At 36.8% G+C, this 27378-nt stretch overlaps 1 protein-coding gene across 1 annotated transcript in view; it reads left to right on the top strand.

Moving 5' to 3' along the window:
- The window catches only part of RNF17 (ring finger protein 17), a 115783-nt gene that overhangs the window by 36319 nt on the left and 52086 nt on the right, over positions 1-27378 (top strand). The window contains exons 10-17 of the mRNA XM_040266846.1: positions 3085-3395; positions 4507-4596; positions 6135-6293; positions 9948-10137; positions 10949-11117; positions 12425-12615; positions 13866-14007; positions 25536-25689. Of these exons, the coding sequence (XP_040122780.1) occupies positions 3085-3395; positions 4507-4596; positions 6135-6293; positions 9948-10137; positions 10949-11117; positions 12425-12615; positions 13866-14007; positions 25536-25689 (1406 nt within the window). The remainder of the gene's footprint in view (positions 1-3084; positions 3396-4506; positions 4597-6134; positions 6294-9947; positions 10138-10948; positions 11118-12424; positions 12616-13865; positions 14008-25535; positions 25690-27378) is intronic.

Here is a 27378-nt window from a genome sequence, read left to right as displayed (position 1 = left end):
ATAGAAGTTAAATAAGCAGGGTGACAATATACAGCCTTGACGTACTCCTTTTCCTATTTGGAACCAGTCTGTTGTTCCATGTCCAGTTCTAACTGTTGCTTCCTGACCTGCATACAGATTTCTCAAGAGGCAAGTCTGTTGGTCTGGTATTCCCATCTCTTAGAATTTTCCACAGTTTGTGGTGATCCACACAGTCAAAGGCTTTGGCATAGTCAATAAAGCAGAAATAGATGTTTTTTCTGGAACTCGCTTGCTTTTTCCATGATCGAGCGGATGTTGGCAATTTGATCTCTGGTTCCTCTGACTGTCATATTGGACAGTGCAGCATATTTTCATTATCGTGGAGGATTATGTTGGAGAGCACAGGTGTAAATAATAGCCATTAAAAGATTTTCAGAATGAAAGTAAAAGTACTTAGGTTACATTTGTAAAAGGTAACTCTAGGGACCATAGAGAATTTTTTGGAAGAATTGGAGGCTGGAGGCTGAAGGATGGCTTAGGTTATTATATGACCTAGCATATAATATTATATATTTTATATATACATATATATATATATATATATATGTTATATGGCCTAGCAAATGATGAGAAACCAAATGTAGGTCGTAGCACTGGAAAGGAATAGGTAATGACAAATGCTAAATAAGGAAAAGTGGTGAAACTTAGTAATCGTTTCAGTGTAAGGAATGAGAAAAAGGGAAGCATTCCAATGATTTATAGGTGTATCTTTGGTGACTGAGGTGATGAATTGTGGTGTCACTTACCAAGCTTGGAAATATACAAAGAAAAGTTGGGAGGGGAAGATAGTAGGATATGCTGAGTTCCTGTTGTTTACTAGGTATCTGGGGAGAAACCTCTGGAGGGAAGTTACAGGATTCGATTCTTGGTTTAGGAGTAGTCAGAATATAAATGGTTTAGAAACTCCCCAAAGAAAATAAGTTTATTCATTTGAAGATGGTATGGCTCCTAGGGAAATCATCCCTTAAGAAGCATCACATTCATTACTTTGGGGAACTAATGAGGGCCTGGCCCACAGCATTACAAGCTCAGAAACAGACTTGAGCAGATCTACTCTAAACCAGGTAAACTCATGTAAGCCAAGTTCACAAAACTAACACATGATCCAAATGCCAATTTATTAACTTAAGGGACAGATAGTATTTTCACAGGGACTATTAACAGAATACTTACGTTGGCATTCTTTTCCAATAACCAAACAGACACAGAAAGCCAAATCATCAGCAGTTGCTTCATGGTGTTTTTGGACCAAAGGGAATAAGATATATCAAATAGCTGTGAAGAGTGTTGGTACTAGTCAGCCTGCTGTGTTCCTTGACCACACAGGGAAGACCTTACCAGAGGCCTCAAGTACCAGGCCTTTGGCTCGAGTCATCTTGGCCACACATGGACTCCTGGCCCCTGTATACCTCTGTGACTTTACTTTCTGCACTTTCATGGATGATCATCCTTTCCAGTCAGTACATTCTTCTAGATGTTTTCATAACTTGAATATGGTTACTGTCAAATATTTTTGATACCAAAAGGTATTATCTTTAAGCATCTGTACTGATCTTGCCATGGTTTTAACTCAGAAGTCTTATAAATTTCTCCCTAGATTTTAGGGAAAGTATCACTCTAGCCTGCCTCTACTGATGACAGGTGGTAATTAAAGAATGGGTTTGCATAGTGAAAACAGATATTGAAGTGGGTCAAGGACAGTGCCCTAGAAAAATATTAAATTTCAAGACAGGGAAAGAGTAACTTACAAACCAAAGGAAACGAAGAGGGAACTGGGGAGAGTGATACTCTAGAAGTCAAAGGAGGAGAGGTTTGTGAGACAGGAGTTGGTTGACAGTGTTAAATGTAAGGTCAGATAAGAGTTGTATAAAAAGAAAAGTTTTAGATTACAAAGTTGTGTACATATATGTATACTTAGGAGGTGTTTGGACCTTTGCTGCTAAGTCACTTCAGTCGTGTCTGACTTTGTGTGACCCCATAGACGGCAGCCTACCAGGCTCCCCTGTCCCTGGGATTCTCCAGGCAAGAACACTAGAGTGGGTTGCCATTTCCTTCTCCAGTGCATGAAAGTGAAAAGTGAAAGTGAAGTCGCTCAGTCGTGTCTGACTCTTCACAACCCCATGGACTGCAGCCTACCAGGCTCCTCTGCCCATGGGATTTTCCAGGCAAGAGTACTGGAGTGGGGTGCCATTGCCTTCTCCGTTTGGACCTTTAGTCAACATGTATTAAGAGACAGATAAGATAGGTCTGGTGAATTCATTTGGCTTGGTAGGTTCTTATTTCTGATTTCATCTGTCTTCTTATATGGTGATCTGTGAAGAAGCTAAAACCTTCATGGGTTAACTAGAATAAAGGCTTCTGAGACTCAATCTCATTTCTTTGATAGAATTTCTATACTTATAGATTAGATAGCTTTTATCTGTGTGAATATGTAAAGATAAAATATGGAATGAAGTGAATAATCAGCTGCAGGGTTAGTGGCTCTTGAATAATCATACCCAAAGGATTCAGACTAATCATCATTTTAACCTCTATGTAGGTTTCTAGAAATTGTCTCAGGATTGTACCTCTCAGTGCTTCCTACACTTTATTTTTAAGCTAGTGAATTGAGAGAAATAATCTTAGCATAATTTAAAATCAAACACCAAAGCCAAATCAAAGTTTGAACAATTAAAATTGAAAACCATATCCACTGTTCTTTTAGGATCAGATAGTTGTAACATGACTATGGCAAGTTCTTTCTTCAACTTCTCATTGATTTTCTGTTGTTGACCTTTTAAAGCTTGTGGACTTCTTGGGAATGGGCAGAAGTTTCTTTTGGGATGACGGGAATGTTGTAAAATGAAGTTATAGTGATGGTTACACAACTCTAAATTTAGTAGAAATTATCGGATTTTATAGTAAATTATTTCAGTGTTGCTGTTTTTAAAAATACCCATGGGACACCTGTACAACTTTAACTCTTTGTTCGTATGTGTCACAGTACTGTCATGTGGAAAGGAAATAGTTTTAAAGTAAATCTAAAAAATTATGATTTAAAGTAGCCTCTGTATTTTTAAACAGATGTGATCCTCAAGAAAGTGAAATGGAAAAGAATGGTCAAAAGGAATACAATTGTAAAAAGGAATTTTCTTATGGTGGTACATACCTATCACTAGAAAAGAAAAAGGCTGACATTTCTGTCCTAACTAATGAAGCCCCACTGACTTCTTCACAATGGGAAAACAGTGACATGGATTTGGAAGCTGACTTCCAGCCACAGAAAGAGGTTGTTGCAGCAACACTCCCTAAAACCATTGCTGCTCTACCTCAGGTGGGATCTAGCCCTGATGTGATCATTGAAGAAATTATTGAAGAAGAAGAAAACCTGGAAAGTGAGTAAAAATACAAAAACAGGGAAACAATAAATCATGTCTGGAATTGGAAACAAAATTAATACCAGTTTGTCCCTGACCTTAACAACCATGTCTATTGTCTATTACCTTACATCTCATTATGAGTAAAGCTGTTGATCCCATGCCACTCCTTTCACATTTTCCAAAGTTAGGATATTTTTTAATTTTAATGCAATAATATAGGTAAACTTTAATATTTGGTTTAGTTAGTGTATTTGACTTTTTAGCATTCCACATCATGAAGTCGTGAAGTTGCTCAGTCGTGTCCGACTCTTTGTGACCCCATGGACTGTAGCCCACAAGGCTCCTCCATCCATGGAATTTTCTAGGCAAGAGTACTGGAGTGGGTTGCCATTTCCTTCTCCAGGGGATCTTCCCAACCCAGGGATCGAACCCGGGTCTCCCGCATTGCAGGCAGACGCCTGAGCCACCAGGGAATCAGCATTCCACGTACAAATCTCTATAAAAGATGCAAATACTATAAGTAAGTGGTGTTAGTAGAAGCAGTCTGATGACTTTGTCCTTAAATTTAACAACAGAATATCCTAAATTTTTGTCCTCAGATGGAATCCTTTATAAAAATGAACTATCATGAATATTGGGCTTTGCTGGTGCCTCCAATGGTAAAGCGGGAGATCTGGGTAACATATAGAAGCATCTATTTGGTTTAAATGTATCTTGATTGTTTGATTAGATTTCTAGTGTTGGTGTTCTCACCATCAACATCAGTGAGATACTGCTGGGTGTAGTTATACTGTCAGTTGTCTTTAGGGCCACTTTCAAGAATCAGCTTTGGTTTTCTCCTCCCTGTCCCCTGCCCTCACTCCCAATCTGTTCCATTGGTTGACTTCCCAGAATGATACAAAAAAAAAAAAGACAAGCTGTTTTTTCCACTATAGCAGTAGTATTATCATTGCTTATCTCAGTAAGTTAAGAAAACTATCAGGACTTTGCTTGCTGATACATAAGGGTCTTAACCAATCCAGTATTTTGCCATATTTAAGTACAGCTTCTTATGCAGTGTGTTAAGTATGGCGTTATCAACATAATAAAACTAACACAGTTGCCTTTATTTCCTATTTTGATGAAGCATGCTTCACAGATTATTTTGTTGAGACACCTAGATATCCAACAAAGCCTCTTCAGAAAAAGTCATCCGTTTCTTTTGGATCAAAACCAGGTACTTTAACAACTCTGAACTTGAGGTAGCAGAGTTTGATGTATATAAAAATATTACATTATATATAAATTTATATAAAGTATAAAGTTATATAAGTAACAGAGTGAAACAGTGAGTAAAATGAATTTTATTAATAACTAAAACTTTTCTTTTTTTTTTTTGCTGTGCTGCATGGCTTGTAATATCTTAGCTTCTCCACTAGGAATTGAACCCAGGCCTATGGCAGTGGGAGCTCTTAATTCCTAACCACTGGACTGCCAAAGAAATTCCCAGAACTCCTTTTTTAATGTTAAAAATCCTGGCTGTTATTGGCAAAATCATTTCTGAAATTTATAACACTTCCCTCAGCTGTCTCCCCAGTAACACATACTTATTGCTTTACCTTATCCTCAATATGGGTGTTATTCTTCATGATCTGTATTGGATAGGTAAAATGACCTATTTGTTCAGTTTTTTATCTTGTATCTATACTTCAGTTCCTCCTAATCACTTTTACTAGATTTATTAGAACATCTGCATTGTTTAAAAATTAAATATATTAAATACCCTGTGACTCTTTTCCCCTGATCTACTCCCGTTGCTTTTAGTCTGTTCCTCCTTTCTAGAGTTTCTTTATGCATATTTGAACAAATACACATATATTATTTTTCTGACTCTTAGTTTTTGCTTTTGCACATAAAACATAGCTTGCCATACATACTGCTGTGTTTTTTCCCTTCCTTTCTCTTTTTTCTTTCTTTTTCTGTTTTTGGCCATGCCATGCAGCACGTGGGATCTCAGTTCCCTGACAAGGGATAAAACCTTTGCCCCTGACAAGGGATAAAACCTTTGCCCCTGGCAATGGAAGCATGGAGTCTTAACCACTGGACTGTCAGGAAAGTCCCTTAATTCCTTCCTCAACATTATACTCTGGAGATCTTTTCATATCAGTAAAAACACTTGGCTTCATTACTACTGTATGAAAAAAGTTTCTTTTTTATTCTACCCCACCCTTACTTCCACCAAAACATACACATCTCCCTCTAAATGCTGCTCACTATGTTGGTTTTCCCATACATTTTTTCATACTTGGTAAGATCTAGGAGTCAAAGCAGCCATGAGCTAATTATTGGTTCCTTCAATTTAGTGTAGTTCATACAAGATTTTTGTAGCAAACTAGAAACATCATTGTCATTGGATTTCTGAAGCTCTAATTATGTTTATGAATAAATTCTGAAGTTTTGTTGTAATGCCGTAGGTTATAGCATGTGCTCTGACTCTGGTACCTAACTAACTTAGGTACCTACGTGAACTTCAATTCCACTTATTTAACATATTTTGCAAATGTTTACAGTTCAGGTTGCTAAAGAAATCATTGTGAAAGTGGAGTTTGTCATTTTGGTTACTATTTGGGATTTGGGTTACTCTTTTATGAGGCCTAAGTATTCTAGAGTTTGCAGTGCTACAGGACACATTCTTTTAGAAGATACTGCATTAAATTTTTGTGAATTCTTTCCTAACTTTTGGTTTATTAATGTGGTTTGAAAATTCTCATCCAGGTTCTCCAGAGCTAGTTTTTGTAAGCCATGTAATACATCCTTGCCACTTCTACATTCGGAAGTACTCACAAATAAAAGATGCAACAGCATTGGAAAGGAAGGTGAATCAGTTTTGCAATAAGAATTTACACCTTGATCCTTCAGATGTTTTGGAGCTAGGTAATGAAATACTATTTCAAGTAATACTTGGCAACTCATGTAGACTTTTTATAATACAAATTTGATCAAGCATAAAGCTTTTGGAATTATTTAACATAAGCTAAATTTTATTTAGGTAAATAAGCTAAATATTAATTTTTTTGCTCAGAGGTATCATGGTAGTAATATTATTACGGTATACAGTATGCATAATTCAAATGTTTTTAATACATATCATTTGCCAGGTTTAATTGGAGTCATAGTAATTTGGAACTTGCTGTCTTTTTTTCATATTCTTTTCCATAATGGTTTATCACCAAATATTGAATATAATTGCCTGTGTTCCCACTAGAACCTTGTTATTTATCCATTCTGTACGTGATAGTTTGTATCTGCTAACCTCAAACTCCTACTTCATCCCTCTCCCAGCCCCCCTCTTCCTTGGTAGTCACAAATATGTTTTCTAGGTCTGTGAATCTGTTTCTGTTTCACTAAAGTTCACTTATATCATATTTTAGATTCCACATATGTTATATATATCATGAGGTATTTATCTTTGTCTGACTTACTTCACTTAGCATGATAATCTAATCTGACCATGTTGCTGCAAATAGCATTATTTTGATCTTTTTATGGCTGAGTAGTGTTCCATTGTATATATGTACCACATCTTTATCCATTCATCTGTTGAGGGACATAAAATTGACTGTTGAGTTTAATATACACAAAAACTCCATTATGGAGTATGGTGAGATTTTTTTAAATTATAAAATCCATGGGTTAAATAATTGGGTTCAATAATGGATTAAATAATGTCTCCTTATCTCTAGAGAAAAGTATTTCTCTAAGTGTTTCTTGTAGTATGCATATCATCCCTTGCTATCCACATGTGGATGTTGAAGATGTCATTGAACATCTGAATGAGATAGATGCAGGGCAGTGCATCTATTTCCTAGTGCCACACAGAGGGTAGCTGATAAATTTAATCAGTGCATCTTAATTTGCCATAAATTAGGCTTTCATTGGTAGCTCAGCTGATAAAGAATCTGCCTGCAATGCAGGAGACCCCGGTTTGATTCCTGGGTCGGGAAGATCCCTTGGAGAAGGGATAGGCTACCCACTCCAGTATTCATGGGCTTCCCTGGTGGCTCAGATGGTAAAGAATCCGCCTGCAATGCAGGAGACCTGGGTTTGATCTCTGGGTTGGGAAGATCCCCTAGAGGAGGGCATGGCAGCCTAATCCAGTATTCTTGCCTGGAGAATCCCCATGGGCAGAGGAGCCTGGTGGGCTACGGTCCATGGGGGTCACAAAGAGTCAGACACAACTGAGTGACTAAGTACATACAGTACAGGCTTTCATTACAAATATCTTCTTTATAGTTGACGAAATATGATTATACTCTTTAATGAAGCTGTGATTTATTAGTAGAGCATTTTCTCGTTCTATTAATATCATTCAATGCCTGTATATAACTGATATCAAAAAGTACTATATTATCTGTTCAGCTTTTTTTTTTTTAATCTGTTCAGCTTTATATTTGTTGCTGTTGTTGTTTAGTCGCTAAGTCGTGTCTGACTCTTTGAGGCCTGATGGACTATAGCCTCAAGGCTCCTCTGTCCAGGCAAGAATAATGCAATTAGTTGCCATTTTATTCTCTTAGGGGATCTTCCTGACTGAGGGATCGAACCTGCATCTCTTGCATTGGCAGGTGGATTCTTTACCATTGAGCCATCAGAGAAGCCCCAGCTTTATATTAGTAGTTCTTTAAAAGTGTTGCTAATTCTCAGCTGATCTTTGTAGCTTATCAGAATATCAGAAGATTACAATCATCATACACTTCTGATAAAATGAATAATAATTTTTAAAGTTAAAAACCGTTTTTAAATTATGAATGTCTAAGGATGGAAGTATAGTGTTAATATAGTTAAATTTTTAATGACTGCAAATAATTCTCTAAATTTAATATGTATATAAAAGAGCTCAGTTTAGTTTCAGAAAATATTCCAAGAAAGTCAAAATATCATTCTTTAAGTTGTCAAGGATAATTATTTCAAGGTAGATATACATAATTTACATACTCATTTATCTTTTGAGAAATTAGTGTTAAGGGGAGAAATATAATACAATGCTTTAGCTGAGTATCCTCTTGTTCCCTTTTTCTGTCTGAGCTTTTCATTATAAAGAACAACAAATGGCTTCAGTAGGCTTTTATCTCATCCATTTCAACAAAGAATCATTTAAGAATATAGTTTAAATCTAAGAATATTGGTTATATGATGTATCAACATAAGAGGAGGGTTGATGAAAGTCTCAAGGCCAAGTACAAGTTTTGGTAGAACTTGAAAGGTTACCCTGTGTGCCCCTGAGGTATTCTGTTCTTACTAGCAAATGGAGAGGGGATTTTGCAGCCTCTCTCTATATGGCAAATGAACTAATCTTACCAAATTCATCTCTGATGTTAGCTTACTTGTTAAGAGGATGGGCTCTAAGACTGCCTGGGTTCTTTTCCTCCCTCTTCTAAGTAGCCATGTGGCTTGGGCTGGATTTGCAGCCTCTCTTTGCCTGGTTTCCTGGACTGGAAGCAGCATATCTGTGGGGTTGTTGTGGGGAGAAAGTAAATTCAGACACAAACTACTGAGAACATTGCTGAGCTGATAGTAAAAGTAAAAATTTGGGCTTCATTCTAACTTGATTTTTTTTCTGGTTATTAATTTGTAATTCATCTGATCCCTCCATAAGGTCTTCTTCTGCTGTTAGATCTTTGGTTCACTTTCCCCTTTTCTGAACTCCACTGTGTATTAATTTCTTAATTTTTGCCTTACACGCTCTGCCTTAATTGGTTTCCTTACTTTTACTCCCCTTTTACCAAGAGAAGGTTATTGCATCTTCCTTTATGCTACCTAAGTATTTTATAGATTTCAGTATGTCTGTATCTGTACGTGTGTGTGTGTACATGTACAAGGATAATCTTTACTGTTACAAGTACAGTGATTGATAGTCACTTACTTGCAAGTCTCCTCTCCTGTTTTTTGGGTTTTTTTTAAGAAAAAATTAGATTTCTTTTTATTCTTTTTTTTTCTTCTGTCTTTTACAAACCCTTGTGTCAAGGGCTGACTTTGAATAGATTGCAGCAAGGGAGCTGCTCTGCTACATTGGAAACCCTGTCCCAGAAGCAGGTCATCTACATTCCTCACGAATGTGCCATGCATGACGGTCGAGAGGGTGGCCACCTTTCCAGCCAGGCCCCATGTCCCAGGACGAAGGACTCTCCACACTGAAACCCAGTCCCGATAGTCCCGACTTGCTGTGGGGTGCACCACACCATGCCCCAAGGGATCTGGGCTCCTCTCCTTTCTTGAGCAGGACAGTCTTACTCATCTTTATTATAGTTCATAAAGCACAGGTCCTCAATAAAGGACTGCTGGCTTGATACTCTTGTATTTTTACCTTCCTGTCTAGGTCACAAGTTTCTGTATAACAGAAACTTGTATAACAGAAACTGCCAAAATATACTACCTTTGATCCTTCTCATAGCACTGAATCAGTATTATATCACCAGTTAATAAGTTAATTAAGACCTTTTTGTGATAGAATCTAATGTACTTGTTTGTAAATTAGAGGTAATTAGATATTTTCTTTGTAAACATTGATAATCATTTGTCTCCATTATGTAGGTGCAAGAATATTTATCAACAGTATTGAAAATGGAATGTGGTGTCGAGGAACTATTACTGAATTAATTCCAATGGGAAGTGAAAGTATTAGAAAACTTGGTAGTCCAACCAAATTCTCAGTCCATGAAGTTGCACTAATACAAATATTCATGGTAGATTTTGGAAATTCTGAAGTGCTGATTGTTGCAGGGTATGTTATAAGTATTATATATTCCTTGCCTGCTTAGAAACACTTGTGATGGGGTAATACTAAAGAATGAAGAAAAATAGGAAGAGGTAGAAATAAGTTCTCCTTCTTCACTTCCAAGTCATATACTTTATATTTTGCTCCGAGATTTGTCTTACTCATTACTAAATTAGCAAAGTATTATACTTTATCAGTGCTACTAGATGGGGAGCTTAGAAAAAGAACTTTTTGATGTTTCAAACTTAAATAATCTTCTACATTGCTTCAAAGCAGAGAATGAAGCACAAAAATTTTCTTTCTTTTAAATTAATTGTTGCCAGATGATTGAGTAAAATTTTTAATCATATTTCTTTAATTTCATTATTGCATATTAAAGTGGCATAGTGTCTAGCTCATTCTAGGTGTTCAGAAATGTTTCCATTAGTCTTCTAGCAAGATAAAGCAAATTGAAAATGTTCTTGTAGTAAGGACCAGTATTAACTCTTGCCTGGTCATTTTATTAAATGGTCATAACTTTATAAACAAATATATTGCTGTTTGGATGTGTCATTATGCCTTTTAAGTTTAAACTGAATAGGTATATGAAAGATAATCCAGATAAAGCCTGTTGAGATTTATTCTGTAGGTAGAAATAGTGTCTGTGGTTTTAAAAGATAGATTGAATCTATATAATGAGATAGTATGAATCAGAATATAACTTTTTAGAAGATTTAATTTAAAAAGAGAATGTGTAGAAATGCATACCTTTTGTGGGCTAAGGCAAGCTTGGGCTTGAAGCATTATTTTCATTAACTATTGCTTGAATTCTTCCCAGAGTTGGTGATGCTCATGTGAGATCAGAGCACATTGCTAAGCAGCATGTCCTACTAAATGACTTATGTCTGGTTCTGAGAAAGTCTGAGCCATATATTGAAGAACTGCTGAAAGATGTCCAGCCACTAGCACATCCATGCTCATTGAAAGACATTGTTCCACAGAACTCAGTAAGTGAGACTTTGTTTGGGGGCCAAATAGTCCAGTTTTAACTATGCTTTGGGGTTCAGATTACTGAATGTAGGTTCATGGCACTAGTTGACTTGTTAAATACCTTTTGCATAATAAACTATTGGTGCAAGTGAAAAAGGAATTGAACTTCCATTTCTACAATCAGAATTGATCTTAATAGGAAATTATACTGAATATGTGTGTATGAACTTAATGATGGGTGAATATCTGAGTAAACCACTAAATTTTAGAGTCAAATAAATATGGAGAGAGAAAAAAATTTGACATGGTATGGCATATGTTTCTATACATTTCTTCTCTATTTGCATGACCCTTTGCTCACTACTTATTAACTATATTGCATTCTGCTTTTTTATTATTTATGAATATTTGTTCCCCAGAAAGATTTGAAACTCCTAGAAGACAGAAACTGTGTGTAAGAATATGTGTTAAGCAGTTGTATTATTAGAAAGTCTGAAAGCAGGAGTCTGTGCCTTTGTTCATCTTTGTATTCCAGCATATAGCAAATCACCTAGCACACAGTAGGCATTCAACAAATATTTGAAAGAATGAACAAATGAATGAAGAAATAAAAGGAAATATATGAAAATATTAGCACTGATGTTTTCCTCAAAATTATTTTGGTTTTGATTTTATCCTATAAAGGATAAAACATTTTTTTTGCACTTATCTATTCTGAATAGGTTTTACTTTTTATGTTCATAAAACCTTTAGAAAATTTTTTATTTTTAAGGGATATGTAGTTTTGACCTGTGAAATGTATGCATACTTAAGATTCAAAGATCAGTGAAAATGATTTTTTTTTTCCAATGGGTGAGTATTTTTCCTTATTATTTAAGTAGCATGTGCCTCATATATTGCTAGTAATGGAAACTAAGCATCTGATGATGATTATAAATATCTAATGTATTACATGGCTTCCATTATACTTTTAGAATTACCTTTTAGATCTCATCATTTAAGGGGGAAATTTGTATGTCAATACTTCTTTTATCTTTAAATTTTTATTTATTATTTTCATATTAATATTCACAAGTAAAACTAAGTCCTGAAGTACAACAGCTTATGATCACCTTGAGACCACGTTTATAAAATCCAAGTATGATCTGTACATTGTACATACATAAAGACTGTCCTCCTTGGGTTTGTGGGCCCAGTTGCTTCTAAATATCTGTGGTTGGTTCAGTGCCTTTGCTCAAATTTACTGTTAGCTAAATCTACAATATTGTACCATTTAGAGCTAATTATAATTACTGAACACATTGAAATTTTACTTTTTCCATAGAGTGAAGGCTGGGGAGAAGAAGCTAAAATAGAATTTTTGAAAATGGTAAATAAGAAGGCTGTTTTAATGAAAGTTTTTAAAGAAGAAGATGGTGTGCTTATTGTAGATCTGCAGAAGCCACCAACAAATAAAATAAGCAGTGATATGCCCGTGTCTCTTAGAGATGCATTAGTTTTTATGGAACTAGCAAGGTAGGTAACTTATTAAAACATAAATATCTTCAAGGTTATAGCTATTGATCAGAATAGCAGATTTTACCTTTAAAAAACATGGGCTCTAAAGTGAACTATAGCATACTCTTAAGAGGGAGCACCCAATCCTAAGCACTAGACTATCAGGGAGCACACTGTAACATATTCTTGAGAATTTAAAGGTATCTCTGTCAGAGTTTTTTAAGTACAGTTGTGTGAAAATTGGATTCAGATCATTTGATTTAAGGAAATAGGGATATTAAGGTAGCTCAAAATAGAAGTTACTTGTAAGATAGTGAACTTTTTTTTTAGACTCTAGCTAACCTTCGGAGAAGGCAATGGCACCCCACTTCAGTACTCTTGCCTAGGAAATCCCATGGACAGAAGAGCCTCATAGGCTACAGTCCATGGGGTCACTAAAAGTCGGACACGACTGAGCGACTTCACTTTCACTTTTCACTTTCATGCATTGGAGAAGGAAGTGGCAACCCACTCCAGTGTTTTTGCCTGGAGAATCCCAGGGACAGAGGAGCCTGGTGGGCTTCCGTCTATGGGGTCGCGCAGAGTCGGACACGACTGAAGCGACTTAGCAGCAGCAGCAGCAGCAGCAACTAACCTTACAAGTAACTCCATTAGGGTTTCAAGAATTACTGTTTAACAGTTCCCTATTTAAATTTTCTAAGCTTTGGAGTAAGATCCTGATCACTACTGTATATTAATATATGAATCTAGAGTAGATACTTATATTTCTTTTCTTTCTTGTCTCTGATGAACAAAGAGATAAAAAGTAACCACAGAGATAATGGAAGATACTTTCTGTCCTGAGCAATAACAGGACTCTGGAAGTGACCCAAGTAGATTGCATTCTGTAAAACTTAAGTAAGGTATTGTAGCTGGAAGGGGCCACACAAATCCCTCAGCTGGCCTTCCTTGAGTGCTGCCATAGACCATGAGTATCAAGTCAACCAAAAGAGTAGAAACTTTTGAGTACAAAATATAGGCCAAAATCAAAAATGCTCCAACACAAACTTAAAGGATAATTACTGAGTTTTGAGACTTGACCTCTTATTTATCCTCATTTGATAATTAAAGATAATGCCAAGAAATATTATAAATTAGAAGAGAAAGATTGGGAAATATTCATGGTAGATAAATCAGTATATGTGCAGGTCTTTTCTTCAGATCAGTTCACTGAGAGAGACCTTAGGAAAATGGCCCTTGCTTATGCTTTTAATTATGTTTTTAATTAGGTTTAGATCTCAAACACCAAGAAGTCATTCTGAAAAAAATACGACCTTACACTATCCTCCACCTATTTTGCCTAAAGAAATGACAGATGTTTCAGTTATGGTTTGTCATATAAATAGTCCTTCTGATTTCTATCTTCAGTTGGTAAGTATATAATGGTCCTTTGAGACAATGTATTTTTTCAAATACTAAGTAAAATGTATAATGGAAATGAGTGCCCAGTATGCATTCTAGAGCAAACAAACTGCTGTCAGCCTTCCATAAATTTTAAGTTTCTTGGTAGCTGCAACTTTAAACAAGAAATTCATAGTAAATTGTGATTTATAGTAAATTGTGATTCATAGTAAATTGAAGGAAATCTTCATCCTGCAAGTTAGTGAAAATATGAAGGGGAAGGAAAATGAAGGATCCCTAATATGTAAATATTTCTTGCTACCTTCTGAAATCTAGAAACCAGGAGAGCATATAGAACTGGCAGATCAAAATAAAATAACACCCATTTCTGATAATGTATGAAGATTTATTTATTGCTAGGTAATATTCTGAATTTGAACATTAAAATAGATTCCAGTTAAAGGCATTCCGTTATCTATTTGGATATATGACTGATGGGTTTGTTTTAGATAGCTACCAGCATCCCTTTGTGTCCATGTTCTATATGAATTAATGCATTCTAAAGGCCATAATGCTTTGTGTGAATTAACTCATTAATCTTTACATCATTCTTATGAGGAAGATACTATTACCTTCATTTAGAAGTAGAAACTCTAACCAAAGGCCTGAAGCAACTTGCAGAGGTCATGTGGCTACAAAAGAGTGAGCCAGGACTGAGCTGGACTCACTCAAAGCCTATCACCTGATCATAGGCATGTGTATATATTTCTGGGCTCTCTATTCTGTTCCATTGATCCATATGTCTGATGTTTTACCAGTACCATACAACTTTGATTATTGTTCAGTTAAGTTCAGTCACTCAGTCATGTCTCTTTGTGACCCCATGGACTGCAGCATGCCAGGCCTCCCTGTCCATCACCAACTCCCAGAGTTTACCCAAACTCATGTCCGTTGAGTCAGTGATGCCATACAACCAAATCTCATCCTTTGTTGTCCCCTTCTCCTCTCGCCTTCAGTCTTTCTCAGCATCAGGGTCTTTTCAGATAAGTCAGCTCTTTGTATCAGGTGGCCAAAGTATTGGAGTTTCAGCTTCAACATCAGTCTTTTCATTAATTACTGGAGCTTTGTAGTATTGTTTGAAATCTGGATGAGTTATGCCTCTTTCTTTTTTTTTCCTCAGGATTACTTTGGCAGTTCTGGGTATTTTAAGGTTCTATGGAAAATTTTGGATTATTGTTCTTCTATGAAAACTGACATGAGTAATTTGATTGTGATTGCATTCAATCTATAGATTGTTTTGGGTAGTGTTGCCTTTTAAACTGTATTCTTCCAGTCCAAGAGCATGGTATTATCTTTCCATTTCTTTGAGTCCTCTTTAATTTCCTTTATTAATACTTTATAGTTCTCAGTATATTAAGTCTTTCTCTTCCTTGGTCAAGTTTCTTGATAGCTGTATTTTTTTTGGTGCAACTTTAAAAGGTATTTTGTTTTTACATTCCCTTTCTGATATTTCATAGTTAGTGTAAAGAAATGAAACTGATTTCTGAATGTTAATCTTGTGTCCTACTGCTTTGGTGAGTTCATTTATTTTTGAACAGTTTTTTTGTGTGTGTGGTGTCCTTAGGGTCTTCTATAGGATCACGTTATTTGCATATAGTGACAGTTTTAATTCTTCCTTTCCAAGTTGGGTACCTTTTGTTTCTCATAAGATTGCTGAGTGGCACACTTTTATTTACTGTGGCTTTGTAGCAAGTTTTGAAATGAGAATGTGTGAGCTGTCCAACTTTGTTCTTTTTCAAGGTTGTTTTTGAACTTTGGCGTCCCTTGAGATCTCATGTGACTTTTAGGATGTTTTTCTCTTTTTAAAAATTTTACTTATTTTTTTTTACGGCTATACTGGACCTTCACTGCTGTGTGTGAGCTTTTCTCTAGTTGCGGCAAGTGGGGGCTACTCTCTAGCTTTTGTGTGAGGGCTTCTTGTTGTGGTGGCTTCTCTTGTTGTAGACCATAGGCTCTAGGGTGTGTGAACTTCAATAGTCACAGCACACGGGCTCAGTATTGTGGCACATGGGCTTAGTTGCCCCACAGCATGTAAAATCTTCCCAAATCAGGGATCAAATCCATGTTCCCTGCATTAGCAAACAGATTCATAACCACTGGACCACCAGGGAAGTCTCTAGGATGAGTTTTTCTATTCTACATGAAACATCATTGGGATTCTGATAGGGATAGCTTTGAATTGTAAATTTTTTGGGGTACTGACATCCTTTTTTAAAAGATTTTATTTATTTATGACTTTATTTGGGTCTTCATTGCTGCAAGGCTTTCTCTAGTTGCAGCAAGTGGGAGCTACTCTTTGTTGCTGTGTGCAGGCTTCTCATTGTAGTGACTTTTCTTGTTGCAGAGCATGGACTCTAGATGCATGGGCCTCCGTAGTTGCAGTTCACAGGCTCTAGAGTTGTGGCACATGGACTTGGTTGTTTCATGGCATGTGGGATCCTCCAAGGCCAGGATCAAATCCGTGTCCCTGCATTGGAAGGCAGATTCTTAACGACTGGACAGCCAGGGAAGCCCTGGGTATTGACATCTTAACAGTATTAAATCTTCAAGTTCATGAACATGGAAGGTTTTTCCATTTATTTTGTAGCAGTGCTGTGTACTGTACAACAAGTATACAAGTCTGTATCCTCAGTTATATTTATTCCTGAGTATATTCTTTTATTCTACTATAAAATGAGTTTTCTTAATTTCCATTTGGACTGTTCATTGTTAGTGTGTAGAAATGCATGTGATTTTTTGTAATCATTTTGTAGTCTACATCTTTGTGTGCTTAATCGTGTCCAACTCTTTGTGGCCCCATGGGCTGTAGCCCGCCAGACTCCTCTGTCCATGGAATTCTCCAGGCAAGGATACTGGGGTGGGTTGCCATGCCTTCCTCCAGGAAATCTTCCCAACCCAGGGATCGAACCTGCATCTCTTGTCTCCTGCATTGGCAGGCGGATTCTTTACCACTAGCTCCACCTGGGAAGCCCATTTATTAGACCTGCTAGTATTTTTGTGGCACCTTTAGGGTTTTTTTATCTAGAAAAGAGATCATTTTCCTATTTCTTGTCAATTTGGTTGGCTTATATATATTTGCCTAATTACTATAAATGCCTTATATATATATATATTTGCCTAATTACTGTGGCTAGAACTTATAAAACTTTATTAAATAGCAAACGCAAAAGCATGCATGCTTTCTTATCATTCTTAGAAGAAAAGCTGTCAGTCCTTCATATACAAAATTTGCTCTTAACCACTTTAAAATATACAGTTCTGTAGTATTCACTAACTCACATTATTGTACAGCATGCTGATCTGTAGAATTTGTTCATCTTGAAAAACTGAAACTTGGTACTCCCTGAACAGTAATTGCCTGTTTCATTCTACCCCCAACCGCTAACAACCACAGTTCTACTTTCTTCTATGAATTTGACTATTTAGATATACTCATATAAGTGGAATCAAACAGTACCCTGCTTTTTAGAAGTTCAGTTTACACAAATTTCATTTTTCTGAAAAACCTACATTGCTCTTACCAAAGAAAAGTCAGCCTCTTTGCTTTCCTACATTTTGGCTTACAAAAGATTTCATAGGAACACTACTTTCAGATACCAGGGATACCTGTATTTGTCCTTCTGTCACTGGCTTGTTTCACTTACCATAATGCCCTCCAGGTTCATCCATGTTGTAGCATGCAATAGGACTTACTTTAAGGGTAATTAAATATTCCATTGTATGTGTATGCTACATTTTTTAATGTGTATACTACATTTTATTAATTCACTCACCCATTGAACATTTGGCTTGGTTCTACCTCTTGACTATTGTGAATGATGCTGCAGTGAACATGGGTGTGACAAAACTGTAGTGTCATTTGGTTCCTTGTGTATATCTGTGTTTATTGTTACCATGAGGATTACACATAACATCCTTAAGTTATGTGTAATTAAAGTTATGTGAAACATCCTACAGAAATCTAATCTGAATTAATATCAACTTTAACTGCACAAAACCCTACTTTTGTATAGCTCCATTTCCCTTTTAAATAATATCAATCTCAAAAATTAATCTTTGTATATCAAATACTCAATAATGTAGACTTATAATTATTTGTGTGCATTTGTCTTTTAAATCTTGTAGAAAATGAAAGTAGAGTTAGAAACCAAAGTTAATAATACTGGCTTTCATATTTGTGTGTTTATGTTAATCACAGATATGTATATCTTAATGTGAATTTACATTATTCTCTAGCATCCTTTCATTTCCTTCTGAAGGACTCCCTTTAGCCTTTTTTATAAGGCAGGTCTAGTGAACTTCCTTACTTCTTGTTTATGTGTGAATGGCTTATTACTCCCTCATTTTTGAAGGATAGTCTTGCTGGATCTATAATTCTCAGTTGACAGTTCTTTCTTTAGCTCTTTTAAGTCTATCTTCTGATTACATTCTGACCTCCAAGGTTTCTGATGAAAAATCTGCTTATCATCATATTGATGATCCCTTATATCTGACAAGTCACTTTTCTCTTGCTGCTTTCACAGTTCTCTTTTTATGGCTCTTGATGGTTTGTTCATCATGCATCTAGTGTGTCTCTCTTTGAATTTATCCTAACTTGGGTTTTTTGAGTATACTACCATGCTAAGCCTGCTATAACAAAGTCCAACAGGCAATTCCCTGATGGTTCAGTGATTGATTAGGACTCTTCTTTCACTAGCAGGGGCTAGATTCAGTCCCTAGTTGGAGAACTAAGATCCCACAAGCTGCATGGTACCCCCCACAAAAAATGCCACAAAGTAGGTAGTTTTAAAAGCAGAAATGTATTGACTCCCAGTTCTGGAGTTTACAGGTTTAAGGTCAGGGTGTCGTCAGAGTTGGTTCCTTCCTTCTGAGGTTGAGGCGGGGGCGGAGACTTGTCCCATGTCTCTGGACTAGATTGGTGATTTGCTGGCAATCTTTAGCACTCCTTGGCTTCTGCTGCATCATCATAGTCTCTGCTTCCTTCACATGGCAATCTCTCTGTGTAACTTGTCTGTCTCAGCTTTTTAGTACAGACACCAGTCATATTGAATTAACTCCAGCCTAAAACTTTTATTTTAACTTGATCCTATCTGTAAAACTCTTATCTCCAAATAAGGACACATTGAGGTCCTGGGGGAGGTGGTTAGAACTTTAGTATAATTTGAGGGGAGAACACAAACCAACTCATAAGCAATCCACTCTCTGCTCTATCAAAAAATTTCCTCCTCACATGCAGTCACCCCATCCCAATGTTCCAAAAAACCCTTAATTATCTTGCATCAAGTCTAAGTCCAGAATATCATATAAAATCGCTAAATTCTGATTAGCTCAATCAGGTATAAGTAAGAATTCTTTAACTGAAGCTAGGCCAGAACTCCTCTCTATCTCTAAATCTGTGAGAATAGACAGTAAGTCCAAACCCTAGCAGGAAGAATTCCATTAGAGTCTTAAGGCTTTAGAATAATCCTCGGCGGCTAGATGATCCATCCTCTATTCCCCCTGGGGTGTGGCCTTTCCCCCTCAATCCTGCAGCAGCCTCATCCATTGGAATTGAGGAGTTGTCCTAACTCTGAAACACAGAAGGAGGCCCCATCCCTGGAACAGAGGAGGAGACAGCCCTGCCTTTCAGGTGTGTGTGCTCTGGGCCTGCAGTAGCAGTGGCACACACTCGAGCCTCTGAATCACCTTCAAAATCACTCCTCTGTTTTCTTGAAACATATGTTCATGACCAGATCACTCTGTCAGCTCTGTTCATGCCTGTAGAATCTCACAAGCCCACCACCCGTCTCTGCTTCATTTCCTCTCACCTCTGTCCCCTTCAGTTCAGGCTGGCAGTGTTTCTGCTGAGGTGATTGACTGGCTTCATAAATCATAACATCCATATTCCCTTTAGCAGACACTGTCCAGCCATGCCCTTGATGTTCTCTCCAGAGCTTGCTTTCTCATTTTTTGAAATACAAATAGGCTAAGAAATTTCTAAATCTTCAGATTCTGGTTCCTTCATGTTTAACAATTTATTCTTCAATTTATCTTTGTCTTCTCACATTTTATTCTAAGCAGCAAGGAGAAACCAGGCTGACACTTTGACACTTTACTTAGCAATCTCCTCAACTAAATATCCAGTTCAACTTTCTACCCAGTGCAGTATAATTCAGCCAAGTTCTCTACCCGTGTGTAACAAGGATTTCCTTTCCTCCAGTTTCCAGTATCATATTCCTCATTTCTCTATGAAATCTCACCAGAAGCACCTTTAGCATCCATATTCCTACCAATAATCTTTCCAGGGTAATCTGGATTTTTTTCATTCAGGTACCTCATAATTCTTCCTCTTCTTTCTGCTCATAACCCAGTTTCAAAGCTTCTCCTGTACCAACGTACCCTGCTTTCCCATTTCAAAATCTATATTCATTCCTTAGAGTATCATAAGAAAGTTCCACTGATTAAGTTGCTTAAACAATGTAAGTTTATTGTCTTTACAGTTCCGAAGTCTGGAGGTATTGAGGTCAAGTTGTTGGTAGTGTTGGTTCCTTCTGAAGGTCATAAGTGAAAATGAATCTATTTCCTTAATTGCTGGTGGTTAGCTGGAAAATATTGGTGTTCAGTGGCTTCTACTTCACTCCATTTTCTACCTTCACCTTTATGAGCATTCTACTGTGTGTGTGTGTGTGTCTCTTTGCCCAATTTTACTCCTTTTTTCCAGCCATGAAATTGAAAGATGATTGCTCATAGGAAGAAAAGCTGTGACAACCTAGACAGCATATTAAAAAGCAGAGACATTACTTTGCTGATAAAGGTCCGTCTAGTCAAAACTATGGTTTTTCCAGTAGTCATGTATGAATGTGAGAGGTGGACCATAAACAGAAAGCTGAGCACCAAAGAATTGATGCTTTTGAACTGTGTTGGAGAAGATTCTTGAGAGCACCTTGGACAGCAAGGAGATCAAACCAGCCAATCCTAAAGGAAATCAGTCCTGAATAATCATTGGAAAGACTGATGGTAAAGCTGAAACTCCAATACTTTGGCCACCTGATGTGAAGAACTGACTCATTGGAAAAAGACTCTGATGCTGGGAAAGATTGAAGGCAAGAGGAGAAGGGGACAACAGAGGATGAGATAGTTAGATGGCATTACCGACTTAATGGACATGAATCTAAGAACTCTGGGAGTTGGGGATGGACAGGGAAGCCTAGCGTGCTGCAGTCCATGGGGTCACAAAGAATCAGGCACAACTGAGTGACTGAACTGAATAAGGAAACTAGTCATACTGGATTAAGACCTACTTTCAATTCAGTTGCTCAGTCGTGTCTGATTCTTTGTGACCCCATGGACTGAAGCATACCAGGCCTCCCTGTCCATCACCAACTCCCAGAGTTTACTCAAATTCATGTCCATTGAGTTGGTGTTGCCATCCAACCATCTTGTTGGAACAGAAAGATTATCTGAAGAAATAACGACCAACAACTTCCCAAATTTGATGACATACACAAATCTACAAATCCAACCAGTTAAGTATTACAGGATGATTTACATCTCCCCCTAAAAGATACATTGGAGCTATAACCCCCAGAAACTCAAAACATGACCTTATTTGGAGACAGAGTATTTATAGATATAATCAAGTTAAAATGAGGTCATTAAAGTAGGTCAAAGAAAGGCAATGCCAAAGAATGCTCAAACTACTGCACAATTGCACTCATTTCACACGCTAGTAAAGTAATGCTCAAAATTCTCCAAGCCAGGCTTCAACAATACATGAAGTGAACTTCCAGATGTTCACTGTTTTTAGAAAAGGCTGAGGAACCAGAGGAGCCAGCATCTGTTGGATCATAGACAAAGCAAGAGAGTTCCAGAAAAACATCTATTTCTGCTTTATAGACTATACCAAAGCCTTTGACTGTGTGGATCACAACAACCTGGAAAATTCTTCAAGAGATGGGAATACTAGGTCTGGTATTCCCTCTTGAGAAATCTGTATGCAGGTCAGGAAGCAACAGTTAGAACTGGACATAGAACAACAGACTGGTTCCAAATAGGAAAAGGAGTATGTCAAGGCTGTATGTTGTCACCCTGCTTATTTAACTTATATGCAGAGTACATCATGAAAAATGCTGGGCTGGATGAAGCACAAGCTGGAATCAAGATTGCCAGTAGAAATACCAATAACCTCAGATATGCAGATGACACCACCCTTACGGCAGAAAGCAAAGAAGAACTAAAGAGCCTCTTAATGAAAGTGAAAGAGGGGAGTGAAAAGTTGGCTTATAGCTCAACATTCAGAAAACCAAGATCTTGGCATCTGGTCCCATCACTTCATGGGAAATAGATGTGGAAACAGTGGCAGACTTTATTTTTGTGGGCTCCAAAATCACTGCAGATGGTGACTGCAGCCATGAAATTAAAAGACACCCCTTGGAAGAAAAGTTATGACCAACCTAGACAGCATATTAAAAAGCAGAGACATTGCCAACAAAGGTCCATCTAGTCAAGGCTATGTTTTTTCCAGTGGTCATGTATGGATGTGAGAGTTGGACTATAAAGAGGGCTGAGCACAGAAGAATTGATGCTTTTGAACTGTGGTGTTGGAGAAGACTCTTGAGAGTCCCTTGGACTGCAAGAAGGTCCAATCAGTCAATCCTAAAGGAAATCAATCCTGAATATTCATTGGAAGGACTGATGTGGTGAAGCTGAAACTCTAATATTTTGGCCACCTGATGTGAAGAGCTGACTCATTTGAAAAGACCCTGATGTTGGGAAAGATGGAAAGAAGGTGGAGAAGGGGACGACAGAAGGATGAGATGGTTAGATGGCATCACTGACTCAATGGACATGAGTTTGGGTAAATTCCGGGAGTTGGTGATGGACAAGGAGGCCTGGTATGCTGCAGTTCATGGGGTCGCAGAGAGTTGGACACGACTGAGTGACTGAACTGACCTGAACTTTGTTACTTGGAATGAGCCATGTTTTCCTATTTCTTTGTATGTCTTCTGATTTCTTGTTGAAAATTAGGCATCAACTATTATAATACAGTAAACCTCTGAAAATAAGATAGCCCCCACACATGTGCACCAATACATAACTGGATTTGTTTTAAACTGTTGAAAACTGTGGTAGTTTTTTTCTTTTGAGACTTTTTCAAACTGTTCTTGCAAATACTATTGCTTGTGTGTGATCACTGAAGTGTCTGTGTTCTTTTAGCTTGTGTTTGGCAAATGTTTATGTTGACTTCCTTGAATGTTGAAAGCTTAATTGGGTGTTTGCTTCAATGCTGTAAGCCTTAACTGTTTTCCAGAGCCCTAACAAAGTTGGTTCAGAGTTCGAGCCCTAACAAAGTTGGTTCAGATGGTTTCTTGTTTGATCAGTGTTTCTATGGGGAAATGAGAGCTTGGAGCTTCAGAGTCTGGAATTTTGCTACTGTCACTTGTCTGTTGAATATTTCAGTGTTTCCTTTGAATAGCCTGTTAGTGGAAGAATATGAATACTACCTACTTAGAAATAAAGGTTTAGAAGGCTTTAAATAGTTTTAAAACTTTTTAATGAAATAACAAAAATTTCAGAAAATTTCCACTTCCATTATTATACTCACAAAAGAGAAAAACCTCATTTTTTGACCATTTGAGATGGTTTTTAAAATATTTTTTAACTTTAGAATTGGTATTTGGAGAAATAAACAGTTGTCCTTGGTTTTGTTTTACTATGTTTTAAGTAGTATAGGAACTTCAGGAACTGTGTTTTAAAATAACTAAATAATCCTGTTTAATAAAGTAAACCTCTACTGCATTACACAGTCTCTTCACAAACTCTACTGAAATTAGTGATTTAAAGATTTATCAGTTCAGTTTAAAACCATCAGATGGATGGCTGATGGGAAATTGGACATTCATACAGTGGCAAAGTAGCATACATGAATTACTTGGTGATCACAAGGGAAACACTAACTGTCCAGAGAAGGGATGAGAGTTGCCACCCCATTCCCTAGATGAATCTTAGCTTATTAACAGTGAATAATGCTGTATTCTGATGTGTTGCAACTATGATGTATTCTAGCCAAAAGATTTGGCTTGAATCCATCAAACTTGTAGATACAACTTTCTGTTTTGAGGAAATTCAGGGCATGTACCCTAACTCAGTGGAGGAAGAAGGTAAATAATAGGATAACCACATAAATCCAGAAGATGAGGCATTCTACAGAAAAATAGCAGACTAACAAGACAGGATCATTTTAAAAAGAAAACTACACTAATTTATAACACTTATTTAGATGACCAAACATAACAAGTAGTCTTAGATTGGCTACTGGGTTTGGTCAGTTCAGTTCAATTGCTCAGTCATGTCCAACTCTTTACGACCCCATGGACTGCAGCATGCCAGGCTTCTCTGTCTATCACCAACTCCTGGAGCTTGCTCAGACTCATGTCCATCAAGTCGGTGATACCAACCATCCAACCATCTCCTTCTCTGTTGTCCTCTTCTCCTCCTGCCTTCAATCTTTTCCAGCATCAGGGTCTTTTCTAATGAGTCAGCCCTTTGCATCAGGTGTCCAAAGTATTGGAGCTTCAGCTTCAGCATCAATCCTTCCAATGAATATTCAAATGATTTCCTTCAAGATTGACTGGTTTGATCTCCTTGCAGTCCAAGGGACTCTCGAGTGTCTTTTCCAACACCACAGTTGGTCAGTTAGGGAAATATAGTATGATTTAAAAGTACTAGTAGGAGCACTTGCTGAAACAGAAAATGTGAGAATTGATAGAAAAATGCAGATTATCAAATTGTATGGTATGGTATGGTCTGATTTTTGGTAAAAAATAACATGGAAAATGTGTTTAGAAAAAGATGTAGAAGCAAGAGTTCTCTGGTGGTCTAGTAGTTAGGACTTGGTGCTTTTACTGCTGTGGGCTCAGATTCAGTCCTTCGTCAGGGAAGTAAGTTCTGACACGCTGCATGGCACAGCCAAAAAAAAGAAAAAAATCTGGAAGGATATCTTAAGATATCTGGAAGACTGTGATTTTTATAAATTTTTGTTATGTCTATATATGTTAATTTTTATATACTACTTCTGTAGCAGAATATTGGAGAAGGCAATGGCAGCCCACTCCAGTACTCTTGCCTGGAGAATCCCATGGATGGAGGAGCCTGGTGGGCTGCAGTCCATGGGGTCGCTAAGAGTCAGATACGACTGAGCAACTTCACTTTGACTTTTCACTCTCATGCATTGGAGAAGGAAATGGCAACCCACTCCAGTATTCTTGCCTGGAGAATCCCAGGGACAGGGGAGCCTGATGGGCTGCCGTCTCTGGGGTCGCACAGAGTTGGACACAACTGAAGTGACTTAGCAGCAGTAGCAGAATATTTCAAACATAAATTACATGACTGCTTATTTCTTAATCAATTCTAATATTTGATCATTTTATGAGCAATGCCTACAATATATGGAACATTTAAATTTTAAGTTTCTGTGAAACTATAATGCTGTAATCTCTGCTTTAATCTCTCTTTCTTAGATAGAGAGCCTGGATTTTTTATTTCTATTAAAGGGAATTGAGGAATTCTATAAAAGTGAAGATGCAGAAAATCTGGAAATCCTCTGTCCAGTTCAAGATCAAGCCTGTGTCGCTAAATTTGAAGATGGAGTTTGGTACCGAGCAAAAGTTATTGGTAGGAAATTGCACACTATTTCCTCAGGGAGATGTTTCATTTAAAAATTGATATCATTTGAGTCAGTACAAATTAAATCATTAAAGTGATATTGTCTGATCTTACAGTTTTGCTCTGTCATCTGGCTTTAGAAAGCTAGTGATAATGTTTATAGATGAACCTCTGGCTCCTTAGATTTCATTTGCTTTGACTAGGACTTTAACCATTATTTTGTTTTCTAACATTTGCCTTATTTAAGAAATAGTTCTAAATGACCTACAACATACTCCACTCTCCACTGAAAAGACAAATACTTTTAATTCTTTTGGCTTTCTTTGTCATTTATCTGTTATTTCTTCTAAATAATGTATAATACTTTGTAGATATACTTCAGTCTTAGGTAGTAAATGTATTAGATGAGTTTTAGATCTCTTATAGCTGTTTTGTCCCCACTCTCTCCTCCATAGTTATATCACAGTTTTTGGTTAAATTCATATTCTGTGCAAGTATTTTCAGTGCTGTTCCATAAAGTATAACTTTAATTCTGAGTTGATAATTCCATCAGTTTTTCACTTTTTAAAAAAAGTTATGAAAAAATAAAATAAAATAAAATTTAAAAAGTTATGGCTACATTTTCCTAATAGTTTAAAATAATTTTCTACATGATAAGACTTTTCATATAATGTTGGTTTGATTTTTTCTTTTGTAACAGTGAAAACATCGTTCCATCACCTGCTCCATGTAGAATGCTTGTCATCTAGGCTTACTGCACTGTTGTTGTTCTGGGGAGTTATGTCACTTGTTTTCCTAGATTCAGCTGCTAGTTTTCTGAATCCCGTTTACTTTTTAGGTTTACTCTCATGGAATATTTTCCTCACCTCTTTACCTTACACTTAAGGTACATACGTCTTTTCAGGCTCTGCTTGATTGCCATGTTAGGTAGTGCTGGTATTGTTCCATTTGCTTTCACTTCTCCCTAGTAGCAGAGAATACCTGAACTTTTTCCATTTTGAAATTGTATTCTGTAGAAGTTTATAAATTTAAAAGTAAAAAAAAAAAAAATAATAAAAGTAAAAAGTTTTGTAGCACTGTAAACACATGTGCTTAAGAGGGGCTAAACACTCAAAATGAGTGTTTATAAAAAGATAGAGCTTTATTCATGCTTCAGTCTGTTTGAATGTTCCAGAGATTTCTATGGTATCTCTAAAATATGAAAACTAATTTGACATAGAGGTCTGTTTCTGCTCATTTTTCACAATATCTACAGATAATTTTTTAAAATTTCACTGTTAGATATTATTATATGAATCAATCTGTGCCTTGATCATTAAGTTGCTTGCCTTGTTTAATTACCTATGTTGACTAACAAATATTAAGTGCTTAGGTTGTGTTTGGTGCTTTGCAAAGTGTATTTTAAGTAGGTGAATCATCAAAAACAGTCTTTAAGATCTGACTCTATTGGTGCACCCACGCTACAGATGAACTAATGAGGCTGAGAGAAAAAAAATAATTTGCTCAGGGTAGTATCTTAGAGATATTAATTAGATTTCCTCACAGTTACATGTCATTTAAGTGTCTTAACTCAGATCTAATTCTTAACTTTTAGGCTATAACACATAGCATTGGATGATTTTGTTATCCTGATTTTGGTTATCTTTTGATATCTTTAAATTGTTAGTTTCTCATTCACCAAGTCTGAACCAACTATAC

This window comes from Oryx dammah, unplaced genomic scaffold (genome assembly GCF_014754425.2).
Source record: "Oryx dammah isolate SB20612 unplaced genomic scaffold, SCBI_Odam_1.1 HiC_scaffold_24, whole genome shotgun sequence".
In the NCBI taxonomy this organism is placed as follows: Eukaryota; Metazoa; Chordata; class Mammalia; order Artiodactyla; family Bovidae; genus Oryx; species Oryx dammah.
Note: the sequence above shows the minus strand (reverse complement) of the source record. Positions and strands in the feature narration are given on the sequence as shown.